General features: G+C 41.8%; 2 protein-coding genes across 4 annotated transcripts; both read left to right on the forward strand.

Annotated features, from left to right (window-relative positions):
* The first annotated feature begins 485 nt into the window (after positions 1–485).
* On the forward strand, positions 486–6173 carry amer1 (APC membrane recruitment protein 1). 2 transcript variants are annotated; one of them, XM_035178062.2, is made up of 2 exons: positions 486–876; positions 2099–6173. In XM_035178062.2, exon 2 carries the CDS (start codon positions 2207–2209, stop codon positions 5327–5329), a length of 3123 nt encoding a protein of 1040 aa, XP_035033953.2. In that variant the 5' UTR covers positions 486–876; positions 2099–2206; the 3' UTR covers positions 5330–6173. The 2 variants fall into 2 exon arrangements, with proteins under 2 accessions (XP_035033953.2, XP_035033955.2); XM_035178064.2 differs by having other exon boundaries at positions 486–671.
* A 3806-nt stretch (positions 6174–9979) lies between these two features.
* On the forward strand, positions 9980–18419 carry zc3h12b (zinc finger CCCH-type containing 12B). 2 transcript variants are annotated; one of them, XM_035178065.2, is made up of 6 exons: positions 9980–10071; positions 13998–14781; positions 14927–15066; positions 15376–15610; positions 15894–16000; positions 16102–18419. In XM_035178065.2, exons 2-6 carry the CDS (start codon positions 14150–14152, stop codon positions 17526–17528), a joined length of 2541 nt encoding a protein of 846 aa, XP_035033956.1. In that variant the 5' UTR covers positions 9980–10071; positions 13998–14149; the 3' UTR covers positions 17529–18419. The 2 variants fall into 2 exon arrangements, with proteins under 2 accessions (XP_035033956.1, XP_035033957.1); XM_035178066.2 differs by lacking the exon at positions 9980–10071 and adding an exon at positions 10086–10647.
* Positions 18420–19101: the final 682 nt, after the last annotated feature.

Here is a 19101-nt window from a genome sequence, read left to right on the forward strand (position 1 = left end):
ACATACGCCCAATGATTCGTATGCACTTTGGTAAAACGTGCCTCAGGGGGCTGCACCTCAGGGGGCACTATCGAGTCAACTGGTCAATTGGGTGTCAAATGGGAAAAACCATGTAAGTGCTCAGGCCCTAATAATAATGATCTTTATTTATATAGCACTGTTCATAGCATAAAATACAGCTCAATGTGTTTTAAATAAAACAGAACAACAGAAGCTCACGAAACAGAACATCTAAATATTGTGTTTTCTCAGTATTAAAAATGTTAAACTATTTAATACACTAATTGTTATATCAGGGGTTTGGCTACAGTTAGAATAAATAACACACAAATACAGTTATCAACATAACATGTATTCACTTTGTTTGATTCAAATTTGGAGATTCAATTTAGAGAGAAAATGTTTGTAATATTTTTGAGGGGGGGAAAAAATCCCTTATAAATGACACGCTACACACGTGTTGCGTCACTATCATGCGCCGAGAGGAGAGTGTGGAGGTGTAGAGATGAAGTCATCATCCAGCTCTTAAACATTGGGCTTTAGGCTCTTTGGGCTTAATGTGAGCATCTCCTGTATAAATCCACACGCGTGTGTGGACTGGACACATAGATCCAGAACCAGTGGATCCGACTGACCCACATCTCGGTCTCAACCTGCAGGACACGTCCCCGGTGAGTGAGTGGAGCATTAGCTGCTAACAGCTAACCGCGAACAACTGTAGCCGTGTCTGGTCCGAGCTGCTCCGGGGCCCCGGTCCACCAGCAGCCGCAACCCAGAAGTACCACAGAGACAAAGACCGAGCCCTGGGAGGTGGACTGGTCCTGTACGTGCAGAAACTGCCAGCAGCTCGGTGCTATGAGATGCTAGCTGTGGGTGGTAAGTTTGTTTACTCTGTGGCTCGGTCAGCTAACCTGATTTCGTTTGTTTGTGCTAATGAGGCTTGTAGTTCGGGTTTAGAGGGTGAGTTCCGTCTCAGACTTGCTCTGCTGACGTTTGTGAAGTGTACTAAGTTTAATGTGAACTAACATCATCGATCCAGCTCTAAATCTACAGCTCCAGCACAGTCAGATCTTTAAATCACTGGTTAGACCTCCGTTTGTTTGTATCCTTCATCTGCACGTTTAGCTAAACATTAAGGTTGTATGCATTGGTCGTATTCTGTCCAAACATGCAGTATATACTTGCAAAACTTTTCATTAAACAAAAACACTGATATTTAAAACTAAGCAGATAGATATGGGTGTATGTATAGTGGTGTGTGTGTAAATGCAACATATGACAACAAATAACAAGTTGTAAGTACTGAACTAAGAAGCTCAGGCCTGGAGAGTTTTTACTGCTGACGTAAAAGAGTTTTAGATAAGTTAATTGGTCTGTAGCTTTGTGGTCATGGTTCTAAATTATATGGCTTTTGGACAAAACAATCTTTCTGATCTCAATAGAGCTAAACAGAATAACACAGATATAAACTATGTAAAAGAAACAAAACAGGCCACAGCAGACCTTTGCAACAGGAAATATACCAGGACATGTTGGTGGAAAGACCAAACAAAACAATTTACACACAAAAAGGACAGTGTGATTAGAAAGCAAGTCAGACAACTAGGATCAACGCATACAAATATGAATGCACTCAGCGTGTCAATTGCAAATCTGTGTTCACCAAACTAGAACAAGCCATACAGATGTGGATGTGACCCAGAGGACAAGCAGATACTCGGGCTCATTTATTTGTTTTGGAACAAGACATTACAATAATGTTCATCATCAACATTTGAGTAAATGACCTGTTAGCCAAGAGGCACATTTCATCAATAGTAACTTTGCGGGATGTCTAATAAAAAATGTAATCATAACAATAAATGTAAATGCATTTTCACTCTGTGAATATGTTTTTACGTCACAATAGACATTTAGAGGACAAAAGTAAAATATATTATAGGCCACAATGATGCATATGACACAAGTAGGTATATTGGACATTAAAAATACCACTCCACTGTTAGATTCAGGATAAGATCCTGCTCTGTGTTTACACCATATGAATGTAGCCAATTTAAAAAGATGATTGATTTTGGTTAAATTTTTCTTAATACAGGTCTCATATCGGATGGAGAAGAAAATTACGACAATCATCCCACTGGCTGATTTTGAAAATTCAGCTACTATGCCTTCTCTTGGACTGCTTTTTTAAAAAGTGGTAGCCATGGCTTCTCGCAAGGTAGACGAGCTACCCGGTGACATCAAGGACTTAGCTACAGTCTCCGAATCACTTTCGCGATGTAGCCGTGATGACATCACAGAGGAGCTTCATTCAGACATGCTGAATGCTGCCGTGAAATCTCAAAAACCTGGAAAATTCAGGACTGCCCTGACGTTTTTTGGAGTGCGCAAAAATATCTGTATTTTACCCAGTTTTTTTGGAGGGCGGAGTAAAAATCTGAACAAGGGCTCCTCTAAGAAAGGAATCACCAAAAGCAAAACGCACGATGGGCTGAGTAAGGTTTGTCACGATGACTGTCTGAGAGGAAGGTACTGCCCAGCTGGAGACACTGAATACCACAGCCAGAGGGACTCTTCAGGAGAGCTCCACACTTGTTTCCATAATGAATGTAGCCACCCCACTGCTGACCAGAAGTCACTGACTCTCGGTCGACAGAGGAAAGGTTTGAGGAGCCTTTTTAACAGTTTTAAGCATCACAGAAACCACAGAAATGTTGGAGTGGATAAAACCGAAATGATTGCAATGTCTTCTCCCCGCTGCAAGACAGAGGTGCCTGTTGTCCAGGACAACGCCAACGAGTATGTCACAGAGTGCCTGGGATCTGAACCTGATGTACCTGATGTGCCTGATTGTGAAGATGTCATACATGACGTTTCCATTGGTGCTGAATGTAGCGGTGCTGTCACGGTTGCACTAGAGAAGAGTGTAGAGCAAGATAGCCCAAAGTCTGAGCTCGATGATCAGATGTGTGATGTTCAAATGGAGGAGATGGATTTGATGGCTGTGGTTTCCAGTGATTGCAAGGAGACTTCTCGGGGACACAACGAGCCTCGCCTAAAAGTCCAGATGAAGTCAGAGCCTGCCTTGAAGTCCGAAGCGCCCACTGGCTCGTCGGATCAACTAAACCTGATGTTTGGAGACGTTGCATCATTGAAGAGCTTCGACTCACTCACCGGCTGCGGGGACATTATTGCAGATCAGGAAGACGACAGTATCACGGAGAGCACAGTTTCTGGAGAGAGGAGCCGGAATGGAGGGAAGAGGGCCTCCTGCTATCTTACATATCAGGGTGGCGGTGAAGAAATGGCCTCACCTGAAGATTTGGATGAAGAGTGTCTTCAAGATTTCTGGGGAAATAAGGGTTTAGAAAAAATCTGCTGTGCTTGCAACGAAGACCACACAGATATGACTGAGCTGACGAGTTCTCACAATATGGACTTATTGAACAGTAACAGCGCACAGCAAGTCAGCGGCATGGACACTTCTTCCATTGCTGATGTGTTGACTCCTCAAAGTGAGCATCAAGAATCAGTTCCAACCAGCGATGAGGGCTACTATGATTCAACGACCCCGGGGCCAGAGGAAGGTCAAGAAAAAGCTGACAGACTGCAGACAGACAGATTACCCAGGGACAGTTACAGCGGAGATGCCCTCTACGAACTTTTTGCACCCGATGAGAGCCTCATCAGTCCACATTATGAGAGCAAATCAAAGCTTCCCGGTTCAAAACAGTGCGAGTATTTAAGTGAGCCAGCCGATGTGATGGATTCAGCCTTTGTTCCAGACATGGATCGATTACAAATAGGCGCTGAACGGTATGAAGTTCACAATTTTCTTGAGAGCAGTAAATCCTCCGAGTTGGCACAAAACGTGGTTGGTCGGCAGGAAATCAGCTTGAATAAAGACTGTAATTTGAATTCAAAACTACAAGCGTCAGGCGGCAGGCATAATATAGAAGCGAATGTGTTTGATGAGAAAGGAAATGCACTCGTTTCAGCTAAAAAAAGAACAAAATCCATCAACGCAGACTGTGAGCAAAGGCACAGCAGCATATCGTTTGGAAGCACGTCTGACCCCGACTTTGAAACATTCTGTGAACCCAAAGAGCAGCATCTTGAGGAAAACAAGCCCGTGGCTCTGCCATACAAAAGCATCAGCTCTCAGTCTCTGGATTCTAACAACGATTTGGACGATGGGCAAACTGTGTGTTTCTCACAAGCACTCGTTGACTACACAAAAAACTCTCAGATGCTGAGCAACTTGCACAACAGCGTGGATGATATGGAGACGAACACTGCCTTCACTCCAAACATGGAGGCCTTACCCACCATAGTCACGTTTGATGTAGTGGATATGCATAACGAGGGTGAGTACGACGAGCAGATTCACATGGAGCTGGAGGAGGACCTTTCATCGCCCTATCAGGACTTTGAAGAAAGCTACCTTCAAAAAGACGCTTTTGCAGAGTTCGACTATCAAATGTTAGACCTGTACGAACAGAACCTGATCAGTAACACATGGGCTGTTGCTAGTCTCCCACGGCACCTAGGCCTTACAAGAGTCAGCCAGTCCATGGCTAATCCGCTGTCTCTAGACAGGAAAAGTAGATCTCTAGACACAGAGGGCCTTGAGCTGAAGATGCCCGACACATATAGAGAGGAAAGAGCCACTATTGTTTCTTGCCAGCAGACGGAAAAGGACCCTGAAAGAGACTCCTCGCCACATTACAAAAAGAATGTACATGTGTCTGCATCAGATGGTAAAGACTGTAGCAGCATTATGGCCTTATCATGGCAAACAAGGTCAGACGTGGCTCCAAGCCGTCCTCTGACAGACGGGGAAATTACTGAAGTACAGAGCGTTAGTCAAGCCCACGTTAAGCATAAACTATTTTCCTCTTCGTCCAGCAGGGATTTTCCTGACGGTAAAGTACAGCGTCTTTGCTCCAATGTGTCAGACAGAGTGTCCTGTGGTATGATGTCGCAGAGAACAGAGCTGTACAAAAGACAGCGTCACCTTCCTTTGCAATCGGACTCCTGTTTACCTCATAGCACCTTTGTTTATCCTGTAATGGTGGAGGAGTTATCAGAGGATATCGATGATGATGATGAGCTTTTTTGTAAAGCAGCCACTAATTTGCAGTCCTACAGGCAGTGTGGTAAAAGCAGAGCAGTGGCTCACAGGGAGGGGATGCGTCGCGCAGGGAGTCAGTTACACGCAGGTGTGTCTAAAGATGAATTGGCCGCCCTCAGTGAAACAAGAACACCCAGGGATGTGGCGTGCCCCGTGGCCTGCAGCAAACTCCCAGAGACGACCTTTGATTGAACGGCTTTTACTCATACCGTTAATATCCCGTGTATATGTGCCAATGAGTGCTTTTATGTTACATCCAAAGGAGTAACGGTTGCTTCATTTTTACAACTGATTCCTAGTTGCACACTGTGATAGACGGGACACAAATTTGAATTTTTACTTAGTCTGTGCCATCGTGCTGCGTCAACTACAGCGCTGTCGTGGGAAAGTCAAAAGGGATTTTCTGCACTTGCACAGTAATGGTAGTTCGTTTCACACAGATCATACCTGCAGTTCACTGAAGGTATTGGAAGGGATTATTTTTTGTTTTATTTGCATTTTGAAATGGTCACAGATTCATCTCATCCAACTGTTTTAATAATAATATTAAGAGACAGTTTTTTTTATATGTAGCCTCCAGGTCTGAGCCACACGTTGCTTACAAGGCTATTCATTAGCCCCGGTTTCCATAGCACAGGCAGCTGCCTCTAAACACATTTATAGTATGCGTTTGCTTTAAGTGCCAGCTGATGTTTGTTTACTGCTTTTTCACGGCCTCTCTTTGCTGCAGTAAGGCTTAAGTTGGCTCGTCTAAATTCAATGTCATTAGCTGTTTTCTATCATTTCAAGGTAGATTGTTTTTAGGAAACAAAAAGAGGAGTATCACAGAGGGGAATATCTTAATTTACAGGGAGCAGTCCCTCAATCCACTATAGGCCTTCTTCACAACAGACGATTTGGCGATTCAGAGCAGATCCCTTTTCAGACATGAACCCAGAGTTTGTCTTTTACATATTGGGCAGTGGTCACCAACCTTTTCAAGCCCAAGATCACTTTTTAATTCTTAAAGTATGCATAGATCTACCACCCTGATATCTTCCAAAAAACCCACTTAGGAGGGTCATATTTATTATTTTTGCAATTTCTGTAAAAGGCTGAATGTAAGAAAGGCAGTTATGCAACTTTATCTCTTCAATTCACAATATTCACATTAGTATCAATACATATTTACAGCATCTGTTCAATGCACAATATTTAGCTTCTCAGTTCAACAATATGATCTGCAGAGTAGCTGCTACTGCAGCACAATGTTTTTAAGTAGCCTTTGTCTTGAATATTGCCATAAATATGATTATTTCCTTGTATCAAAGTACTACACAGTAAGAAGCTGTGCATCGTCCACTCCTGTAACCCTTTTTAAAGGGCCCATATTGTGTAAAATACATTTTCTGGGCTTTTACTATCCGTAATGACTTAAAGGGGGTCAGAAGGTGGCCTCAAAGTATGAAAACAGTCACTCTGCAGACTTTTTCACTCAGTCCATTCTAAGAAATATGTTATCGAAACGTCTCATTTCGTACTTCCTCTCCGTATGATGTCATTCGGGATCGCACTCGTCTCTCAGCCCCACCCAGCCGGTACCAGTCCAGCCTCCGAACCCACCACCCCCGCTCCCCGTCTCCTCCACAAAGAACGCGACACCAAGCAGACTTGTTGCTGAGCTAGCAGCTTGTTAGCTACCACAGGCTAACCACAACAAACAACACTGAAGAAACACTGCAACGTGGAGGGATGCAAGGAAGAGAATGTGTCCGTGCACATTCCTCCTAAGAAAGTTACTGTTCGAGACCAGCGGTTATGCTTTATTTCTTCTGACAGGCCGTGTCGCTGTGCTCAGTACGGAGTGAAGTCTACGTTACTCGTGACTCCGTTGTGAAACTCCGGAATGTAACTCGGGACGATACTCCTACATTGGCCTTTTTAAAAGGTGTAAAATATGGGCCCTTTAAAAAAACAAACAAATAATGGACATAAATTCAACAGATAAACATTAAAACTCAGGTGAAAGGTCATTTTCTCTGTTTATTCTGCTGTGAACCATAATGTTTATCTGTCTTTTACCACAGAAGTATTTCCAACACTTCCCGAACAAAGTAAAAGTAAAAGCACTCCAGCCTTTCACTTTCTGAATCCATTCATTTGTTCTAACAGGGCTTTGATTGTTATCGCAAGACCAGAAGATGCACCACTTCATAGATAGAGTCCCGGCATTTAGTTTAGTACATAATCGTGACTGTCAAGATCGACCAGTCGATTGCAATCGACGGGTTGGCGACCACTGATTATAGAGATTGCAGCAAGAGATTGTCCGGGTCAGACATGATCACAACCAAAGGAAAATGCTATGAATATTAAGGCGAGGGGTGGCGCCCATGGATGTGTTACAAGCTGAGCATGCAGGAGGCAGGACTTAACATGGGGCAGTTGTGGTTCAGACGGTAGAGGTCGTCCACAAATCAGAAGGTTGGTAGTTCAATCTTCCAAAGTGTCCTTGCGCAAGATACTGAGCCCCAGATTGCCCCTGATGGCTGTGCCGCCAGAGTGTAATAGAAGTGCAGCATTTATTAACTGTATGAATGTGTTAATTAGAGACTGTGGCTTGTAGCTCTGTGAGTGGTCGTTAAGACAAATTGCTGCGGAAATCATGTGTGTTTGTTTACAGCACATCGACACCGCCATTGGCTCTCGAGACATCGAGTGTCTTCTACATGTATGGCTCCTCTTTTCATCCGGAGATATTCGTATTCTTTTTTCCATTGTTTTGCATCCGTCGTATGTTAGAAATGTCATCAACATGCCCACCTGCTGTTATTTTTTTCCAGACATTTTACCAGGGGGGCTTGCGGGAACATTTCTGGAGGAACTAACTGTACATTCTCAAATACACTCCCTCTGGAGAATTTCAGGAAAATGTCTGGAGTTTAGTGCGGGTCCAAAAGCAGCTTAGGAATGGGCCAGGTGTCTCTTTAAGAATCCCACTACTTAACATCATTTATACCTGTGATTTTCCTACTGTGACTCGTCAAAATGTCTGCCTTTAAAAGGCAGTTAGACAACATGCATCTTAATATCTTTGTATTTGGCGAAAACTCAAAATATCTAATAGGAAATGTACAGGTAGACTGGGATCTCATTTACATACTGAAGACAGTTTTGCAAGTCGAAGCCACCACTTGTCGAGCACATTTCCACATACATGTACTCTGTGTATGAAAGTGCTTTACATCAAGGAAACAGCTTGGAAACTTGTCTATAAAATGGTAAAATCAAAACAAGGAGAAAAAAAAGCTAACAGTAACTAGTAGTCTCTAAGTTATTGTGCGGGTTTCAGGCCCAACGAGCCAATCTGGCCATAACCATGGCTGCTGTTTTTCTTTGGTGCCGGTTTCCACCTGTAAAGTGCAAATTTCTTATTTTAAGGATGCACTCCCTTCATGTGTTACTGTAAGCTAATGGAATGAAAAATCTGTTTGGTTTTGTTGAAATGTTATGCTAAAATATAAGCTGGTATTCTCACCTTGTATACTTTTTTTTTTTGTTGTGATTCTAAATGTTTTGATTGGTCGGCGGTTAAACTGTCAGATGATGTAGTTTTTTATGGCGTAATATTGAACAAATGTAGTTATATTCTCAGCTATTTGTACACTGTAACATTGTATTTAGACTGGTTATTACAAATGGCAATATTCTCTTTGTTTGAGTTCTCTTTTTTTATTATGTTCTTTTTATTGTCTGAAAGTTACATTCATGTTACATCAAAGGATTCTTCTGGAAAGTGTGTTAGAGTTTTGTCAGCGTAGAACACTGCCTTACACGAAAATAAACATGTCAAGACAGCATTTCTGTTTTCATTTTATCTCACTTGCTCCTGCTTAGTGGCATGATGAAGTTTAACATTTCTGCCAAAGGCAATGAGGCCAAAGGCAGGGACACCATGACACAATAATAGTCTGATCTTTGGCTTGCAATTAAAAATACTGGTGTGCATTCATAGGGAGGGGGGGGAGTTCTAAAATGCTGAAAGTTGACTTTCAAAAGGGCGAATCTTTATTTTGAAACTTTGCAGAGTCAATCCCAAATAACCCAGTCTATAACATGTGATTTGACTGAAGTTCAGCATAGAGCCGATTTATTTTCAGACCATCCGTCTCAGAGCTTCAGATCAGAGCTGAAAAAAGTGTTGCAGTTTTGAAGAAGGAAAACTTGAATACAAAATAATGTGAACAGAGATAGGATTTTGTTCATCTTATTAAAACATTAAGACTACAAAACTTGATTTCAATCATACAAAACATTTTCATTAGACTTCAAGCTTTAGACTTAAGCTTCCAATGCCCCTTTTCAGTTTTGGAACATGAGTCTAGGCAAAGCTCCTGAGGCCTCACAACAAACATGGCTATATCAATGATGAAAACAAACAATTTACCGAAGCCTTTCTGTTTGCATGTACATCAGATAACATCAGATAACATCATTTATTTAAAAATTATACATGATTGATGTAATCTGCTTGCAGACTTGTGTATGGGAATTGTACTTTGGAGTTTAGTTATTCAAGTAGGTTATTGTGGGCTCAAATACATTACAATTAATATCCCAATTTAAATCCATACTAAAGTCATTTCTATCTGCTCCATTGGGAATTAATGACGAATCTGTCTTTGCTTATTTGCTAATAATCAGTGTCATCACAGACAGGCTTAATGGCACTTCTCAAACTACTGTTACAATCCACAAAGCCTCAGCATCAATAAATCCCTGCGTTAATAAAACATCCGAGTACGTGGAGGCTACAGATGAAGTGTTCTGACCCCGGGTTGTTTCCTCTCGGTTTACTTGTTTCCCTCGCGTTATCTGGCAACCCGGAGCAAACTGCGACAGCGCCAATGGCAGCAAAACACAAGCGCTGAGGCGAAGAGGATGACAGCAACAAGGTGAGCAGAGCTCCGTGCGAACTGAACGACGCCAGTGATTTACATGCAGGTCATGTACAGAGTCGTGTCGCTCCGCTGCGCTTCCACCTCGCTCACTAACACGAAACCGTCGTCAACTTTTATCTCAACTTAACTGGGGTATTCCGGCAAAGAAGATGTTAGCACGCGTTTAGCAGCTAAAGCTAACCAGCGTTAGCATTAGAGCCCGTGGAGCCGCTGCCATCACCACTGAGCGTTAGCTTACTTAGCTAGCTGGGCTAAGGTTTCCGTTAACTAAACCCAGCAGGGTTGCCCGTCAAGCGGGCTGGTTCGCGTTAGCTCGCAGCAACAGTTACCACTTTTATAACCACTGTCCAGCCGTGTGCTAACAACAAGAAGTGGGTTAGTTTGTGCAGTAAGTTTAAGTGTTGACTCTCCAGCTAACTGGTGTGTAACGTTAGATTAGCTTATTAGCGGGTGCTAACCGTTATTCGGGGCCTAAGGGCATCAAAGCAGTCAACTCTAATCAAATTCAACCACAAAGCTGACGTCGTGTGCCTCAGTTAATTGTTATCACGTTATTCCACACAGAGGATTGTAAGTATGACATCTCTTGTTCAACCTTCCTCCATTTCATCCCTCTCAACTCAGGATGATGCTGTTGCTAATGATACCCAGCTCCCCACTTAAATTTGGATCGACGTGCACTGCTGATGAATGTAATAGCATAACATCCGTTCAGGAGGTTTTCTCTGTGGTCACGGTCATTGTAATCAAATTCTCTGTCTTTAATTGGTTGTAGTTTGCTCTTCGGGAAAGTAAAACTGTCATTAATTATTTTCACTTTTAGTATGAATGCTTCCCCACTCACTTAAACACAACCAGATGGATTGGTTTTTAAATTTCAAACTCTTCTTAAAAAGCCCTACATTTATTAGACGAAAAACTCGCATCAATAAAGCAAAGTTGATCAGAACTTTATGACCTATAATACAAAGATGGGAATGTGTTACTTCATTCATACAGATATGTGATCCTGGTTTTTATTTTTCTAACTGGGGGGATTTGTGTTTGAACCTACAGAGATGTGAATAGTTACGCTTCAACACTCTCAAGTAACACTTGATAAATGTGTGTGAATGTGAGTGAAAACTTGACGTTGCTGTATCCATCGCAAGTGATGAGTGACAGCCAACCTGCTAAGATATAAACTGCAAATCACGCACAAAATGTATACTTCTGTTTGTTTTGAGCAACAGGTTATATAATTTACTTTTTATCACTGAGATGGATTATTTTTTCCAGCGTTTCAACACTTATCACTGAGACATCTGTCTTCTGGCGTCATACGGGGGATTCTGGTGTGTGTGCGCTCATCTTTTCATGTGTAAGATGAGCAGTCAACATATCCTCCGTTGTAGAAGGAGATATGTCACTCCTCCAATGATTATAAAGTGAGATGGCAGTACAATCATCGGATCAATGCTCCAAATGACATTACGTCACATTATTTTCTTTGTTCCATATCACGGATGACCATTTACTGTGTCCTTCCCTTGGTAATCACATTATTTAGTATCTATATGTCCTTGGTTGTTCATAACGCAGTGGCCAGGTGTTGAAGTGATTGAAGGATGCAGAAAGTACATGTCAATGATCAGTTTTTCATCCTAGCCATAATTACTTTCCTCTGTGTGACGTGTTGGTGGTGCTAATGTCACAGCAACAATCACATGGTCTTCTGTATAACTGCTTGGTCATTTTCAAGATAACAAGGATTTTACGATATCTAAGGACCCAAGCAATAAATCCAATAAGAACTGACCATATTCCTGTTCCATACTGCATGTAATGTAGGGCCAGCAATGTAGAAGATGGCTTCAGGGACCTGCTTCACTTGTTGCTATGAAACAGGACTACATGAGACTGTGCATACGTGCAGTAATAGTCTGGAGGCCTTGCTGAGTCTAAGCCTATGAATCTGGAGGTGGAAGGGAAATGACTGGCAGAGCTCTGCTTCCTTTACCATGTACGGATGTGGTCATGAAATGTGGTAGATGACAGTGGGCTGTGTGAAATTTTGTCACATCAAAGACGTTCCCCAACATCCCTTCAGGTATTTGTTTTAAGTGTTCAATCCTTTCTTTGCTCTCATCGTAGTCATACTAAAAGTTCTGTAGTGTGACACAATGTTCCCCTGCTGCTGTATATTTTGATTGCCATAAATTGACCCTCAAAATATGTCATGCTTTATGTCAGTGACTGTTGAGGTTTGTTGAGAGTATTGGGTGTTTCTTTGCATGAACAATGCTGAAAGTAGAAGTCTCACACCAATACATGATTTATATACATGTAGGAATCCAGTTTGAGTTTTTTTTTTTGCAATGATCAGCACTGAGAGATGTCTAAGTAATATAATGTTTTATTGAAAAATTTGCTGCCTCAAGAGTTTGAGTGTAGAGTTGTAATGTAGCCGTAAGTGTTCTGCATTTACTGGCTGCCTGAAGAGAGATGATGAGCTGTGTTTGTGTTAGTCGTGACTGGTAAAAAGGAGTTAGCTGATGACAAGGCTGTGTTGCTAAGCAACGCACATCATGGGCTGCGCCTCTTGAAGCTCGATGCTGGCTGTATTCTACACTCTGCAAGACTGGGGAGAAGTAGTGTCGCACTTCTGCTCGTGAATGCACCTGTTAATAAAATAATTTTGGTTATATTTAAAAAAAAAAAGCATACTTGTAGCTATTAACAGTGTTGCATGGTTTATACTGCCCCCACCCCACTCTGTTCAAATCGAGACCGAGTATCAGGTGGCTTTAGGTGATACATGGGGATACACTGTTCAGCCCACACTTAATGTGTCTGGCTGGCTTAGAAGTTTCTTGTCAGGCAATAAGGCTTTTGTGCTCATAGAGGCAAGGGTTGTCTTGCAGTACCTGACATTAACACATTTTGTGCAGAAAGACAGGTATTCATTTTGTGAACAATAAGCCTGAGAGACAGGAATGTCATTGGAAACTGTTGCATCTGAATTTTCCATGTAACACCTGTAGAAGAGATCAATCACACTGTTTTTTAAATGTGTTTATTGTGAATAAATACAATAGTTTATGTAATACTCACAACACAACACAGAAAAATAAGGAAAATTCTATGAAATTTATGGGGTGGAGGAAATTGTCATTAATTTTGTATCATTGAGAGTTGTAAACTTTCACATTTCTATTTCATTTCTCCTCCCTTGTGGATAGCTTTCTCCCTACACAATAACCAGGGGAAATGAGTTACCAGTTTAGTTACACCTAAAGTACATAATTGGTTTCAAATTAGCAAGGATCAATAGGTTGGTTGCTGACAGTCTGACGTGTGTAGCCTGCAGGCTTGGCAGACATCGCAAAACTGCATACCAAACATTGAATCAAATTCGTTAGTGTTTGAGAACCAGAAACACTAAAACACAGTCAGACAGAGAGAATGTGCATGTGTTTTTACTCCGATCAGCCCATTTCCTGAACCGTAAAATAAAAAAAAAAGCTTGTTAATTTAGGCAGGTGACTTTTTATGTTCCATCTTTCTGAATGAAACTGATTCTTACTCCAGAGAACAGTGTTTCCTGTGGATGGAGAATAAATTGATCTACCACAAGTGGGGTGGAAGATGGGGAGTTGAGAGAGCTGAGGAGTTGTTGGCACATTTATAGATGATAGATTTCTCAAGCCAATTAACAATTGCGCAGGAATGTATCATTGAGGCACTAATATCTTGCTGCACTTTGATCTAATTTGCCATGGAGATGTTTTTAATGTAACAATTTAATTAGTAAAAACATTTTTAGATGGGCCAACAAATTAATGTATGGAAACAGAGGCTAAGAGTTTCTTTCTAAATAGTTTTGGGCTGTAAGTAAATCTCTAACTGATGCTTCCCATTTTGTTTTTGCTCTCTTTCAGGACCACATAGTTTGATTAAGCCTGCTCACGAGTGTGCGTTGCTATTCCACAAACAGCCTGTAGTGCTACAGTCCAGCACTGAGTATGATTCCGTGGTTGCAGTGGAGGTGAGGAAGCATGGGGTGGAAATCTGAGGTGTCAAGACAAACGTGATGACAGCATGGTCCATGGTGGAGAAACTCAAAATGGAAAAACGCCCATGCAGGGAGGAGAATATTGACTCAAGCGAGGCTCAGCATGCCACTGACGAGTCTGAGGATGGAAGCAGCTCGGAGAGTGAGTCGGAAGAGCGGCAGCGTCAGAGGGTTCAGGTGAACAACAGCAGCTGTAAAAAGCGTGAGCCTTTGGCTGTCACAAAACCCCATCGACAGCTATGTCGATCTCCATGCCTCGACCGACCCAGTTTTTCCCAGAGTAGCACGGCACAAGAACTTCGTGAGGATGAGACCAGCGCGGGATCTGGGATTAAGGCTGCCAGCAACAGGGAATACCAAACGAAGATGGAATTTGCTCTGAAGTTGGGATATTCAGGAGAGCAGGTGGAGACTGTGCTCAACAAGTTGGGGGCTGCAGCTTTAATTAACGATGTTCTTGCTGAGTTAGTAAGGCTTGGAAACAAAGTGGAGCCTGAGATTCAACCTTGCAGCAGTACAGCCACACTGACATCACGGTCCCCCGGTGTTAAAGAGATCGCTAGTCCAGAAGTGTCAGTGGAAGAGGAATCTGTGGATATCTTCGATAACCTCAGGCCCATCGTCATTGATGGCTCAAATGTGGCAATGAGGTAAGACACTACCAAACATACACTACTTATTAATTGGTCTGTGATTCGTACAAAGTGGTTTTATGTTCTGAAACATTTTCCACTAATGAATACCCATTTTAATGAGATTTAAATAGTCCTTCTAACATATTGTTTTGACTTCTAGCCATGGAAACAAAGAGGTATTCTCTTGTCGTGGTATCCAACTTGCTGTTGAGTGGTTTCGGGAGAAAGGACACAAAGACATCACTGTGTTTGTCCCAGCCTGGAGAAAGGAACAGTCAAGGCCAGACGCCCTCATCACAGGTAGTAAAGCTGTTTGTAGGTCCATAGTTGTTGCTGAGTTGTAGTTGATATATGTAAAAATATTTATGTTTATGTTTTTGCATTCATTCTACATGTTAAAAGAGTAATATTGCATTTCCGTAAGTGACTGAAGCATGAATTTGTGATGTGGTTGTGGTTAGCAAGGAGTTTGTGCTGGGAAACTCCCCACTCTGTATTGATAAAACACTATTAATTGTTTTATTGCCATCCATAATACATTGTCATCTATAGTAGGTTTAAATGATGTTGGTGAAATGTGGGTCAACTTATATAAAACGTGTCTTTCAGATCAAGAAATATTACGCAAGCTGGAAAAAGAGAAGATCTTGGTTTTTACTCCATCTCGGAGAGTTCAAGGCAGAAGGGTGGTGTGCTATGATGATCGCTTCATAGTGAAGCTGGCTTATGATTCTGAAGGAATTATTGTGTCGAATGACAACTACAGAGACTTGCAAAATGAGAAGCCAGAGTGGAAGAAGTTCATAGAAGAGCGTCTCCTAATGTACTCGTTTGTCAACGACAAGTAAGAAACTATGATGCTTTCTATCACCAAGTATACAGTGTAGCCATAGATCTTTAGGATATGGTCTTAAAAATAAGAAATTTAATTTACTACAAAACAATACAAACTATTTTATATCAAAATTGGTTAGTTGTATAAATGTTTATTATTTAAAACATGTAATCTTTGACATAATCTACTTATCGATCATATTATGACCATTGCTAATTGCTCCTTACTGACAAAATAAACGGGATACTAGAATAATAAAGTTGACATTTAAATAAATACTTATTTTTAACAGGTTTATGCCGCCTGATGATCCACTGGGAAGACATGGTCCAAGCCTCGAAAATTTCCTCCGCAAGCGTCCTGTTGTTCCAGAGCACAAAAAACAACCCTGCCCCTATGGTAAGTTCCAAACGTCTTTTCAAAGAAATGTCTGGTTAATGTTGCATTTTTGTCAGTTTAATTTGAATTACTTGACTTTATCTACTCTTTCTTTGACCAAGGAAAAAAGTGCACATATGGACATAAGTGCAAGTACTATCATCCAGAGCGCGTCAACCAGCCACAGCGGTCAGTTGCTGACGAACTACGGGCCTTTGCCAAATTGTCTGCAGTGAAGACGATGAGTGAGGGGGCTTTAGCGAAATGTGGTACTGGTCCGGCAGCTGCAAAGGGGGACAGCCACACTGAGGCCAAACGTGTGGCCCCTAAACGTCAGTCTGACCCCAGTATTCGTTCAGTTGCCTGTGAACCTCTAGAGGCACTGTCCGTCATGAGGAAGTCTGAGGCAAATTCAGTGCCTTCCCTTGTGTCTGCCCTCAGTGTGCCCACCATGCAGCCTGCCAAGAGCCACGCAGCTGGGGCCTTGAACACACGATCAGCCAGCAGCCCAGTGCCGGGTTCTTTGCAGTTCGCACACAGTTCGCTGGAGCACATGTCTAGTGTACAGTACCCTCCTATTTTAGTTACTAATAGCCATGGCGCCTCTGTAACATACGGTGATCAGTTCCCCAAGTATGACTCAGTTAGCGACCATGGATATTATTCACTGCACAGTGATTTCTCAAACATGAGCATGAGCAGCATGCACAATGTTGACAGTTTCTGTAGCATGGAGCACGAGCATGGTGTATATCAGAGAAATCCCAGCCACTGCCCCGAATCCTGCCTCAGCCATTCAAACAGCGACTCATTCTCCTCCTACGGGGACCTGTACCCAAGCTCTGTGGACAGTAGCTTAGAGGAGAGCATGAAGGGGCAGCAGCAGTCTCCTGCACAGGGTCGCATGCATACTTTCTCCCATGGGTTTCGCCATGAGGCGCTGACCAGGGTGCAGAGTTACGGACCAGAGGAACCTAAGCAGGGCCCCCGTAAGCAGCCTGGATCTCATCTAGCGCCACATCTCCAGCATGCTGCAATCGGCGCCAGGTCCAGCTGCCCTGGAGACTATCCCCTCACTCAGAATGTCCTACCACCTCTGTCCTCACAGCCCACACGGTCTCTCGGTATGACTCGTATGGATAGTATATCAGATTCAAGGCTGTACGATAGTAACCCAATGAGACAGCGGCGACCTCCACTGTGTCGTGAGCAGCATGCAAGCTGGGACCCTCTCCCTTGTGGTAATGAGTCTTATGGATATCATTCATATCCACTGAGTAACAGCCTGATGCCGTGTTGCGAGCGGGTGATGGTCCGCAGCATGCCAGACAAAATGGAACAAATCTGGAACTCGCCATGGGAGACCCCATCTGCAGCTGAACACCAAGATCGGTATGTGATCCCAGAGCACCAGTATCAAACATATCGGAACCTTTGTAACATCTTTCCCGCTTACGTAGTTCACTCAGTAATGGAGAAGAACCCTCATTTGACAGACCCACAACAACTTGCTGCTGTTATTGTTACAAAACTGAGGTCATGCCACTGAGCAGTTCACCACATGAAACACTCAAAAGTGATGTGATGAGGGAAAGTAGGAATTTTAATAGCGAAGATAGGCACTTGGTCAAGGTTGCTGCATGTGCAACATATCCCCTCAGGAGTTTAGTAAATTTTTTTAATGTCTGACGTGAAATCTGGTGATCACATTTCACATCACTAAGATGACAGACGTAATAAGCATAGAGGAAGATTGTCTGATAAATGTAAGTTGAATTTTAAGATTTGTTTCATATATGAAGTTGATCGAGTGATCTACCTTATTAGAAATATTGTTCATAACACATTCATACAACCTGAGCAGGAGCTGCATAGCAGCTTCCCACCATATTCATGATTAACTTAAGCTTCAGTCATTATCGTCTGCTAACATTTAACAGGACTGTTAAATGTCCTTCAGATCAATTGATCTTCAGTTGATTACATTGTAAATAAAATTGTCTGGAGCCCCCAAGGTGTTCAATATTTAATAACTAATTTCATGAATAAATAGTGTAAGAAACAGTACTAATGTAGCTAGCTAGTGTAATACTGAACTTTGTCCTTTTGTGAGTTAGTGTGAACTAAGCTGATCAGTAAAAAGCTTTGCTACATGGCAGCACAGTCCAGATGGGAAGTAATAACTCAGCATTGTCTCCCATATTTGCCTTATTAAATCTGACATGGAAAGTACATTGACATTTGTACACCATGTACTTTTTTGAAGATCTTGTTCAGGCCCTGTGAATGTGTTATGAAAGGAATTTAAAGTGTTTCTGGTGCAGTGGAACTATAAATAACATAGCTTAGGTTTGCCTCTGCTGTAAATAACTCTTTTCTTTTTGTGTGTTTATTTTGAAGAGAAGTAAAAAGGAGGTGGGCACATAACCTCACAGCATGACCTATGACATTTAATGGCCTTATATCTGAATGACCTCACGCTTTAGTCATTGTCTGATTGGTTTCAATGGAAATAGAAGTCGTTGAAGCCTCCTATACTTTCAAATGTAAAGCACTATCTCAGTATCTAAAGAGATATATTTTCTCAGCCTCACGTAACAAAGCTACTATTTTGGTAGATTTTGACAGTGCACAAAAACGAGCCAAAAAAGAGATTTGACTTGTATACATGTGCACATATTTATGTACATAGAATCACACAAAAGCCATTGTTTCAAAGTCATTTATAAGCTGCTAAATAATGCCAAAAAAAGAATTTATATAGCATTAGCGTTCTACATAACTTAACATTTTGGTTAACAGGATAGATTGGATTATAGTATAAACTAACATCTGTGTTTGGATCATTTCCTATAGTGTATAGTAAAACTTTGTATTGGATGCCACATCCAGGATTTTTCTATTTATATATTTGTCCAATATTCTGTGCTGGTTCATTTCAATGTGAAAATATTCACTTTATCTCAGTTGCTCTAAGTGACTCCTTCAAGTTGTCAGTGGAGAAGTTAGTTTTTAGAAACAGGTTAACTTTTCAAATACTAATTTTACATGCACTTAAGTGGTTTGATGATTTCCAGCCTTTGTCTCTTTCTTACATGAAAAATGAGAAACCTGGATATTAT

The sequence above is a fragment of the Hippoglossus stenolepis genome, chromosome 15 (genome assembly GCF_022539355.2).
Source record: "Hippoglossus stenolepis isolate QCI-W04-F060 chromosome 15, HSTE1.2, whole genome shotgun sequence".
Classification (NCBI taxonomy): domain Eukaryota; kingdom Metazoa; phylum Chordata; class Actinopteri; order Pleuronectiformes; family Pleuronectidae; genus Hippoglossus; species Hippoglossus stenolepis.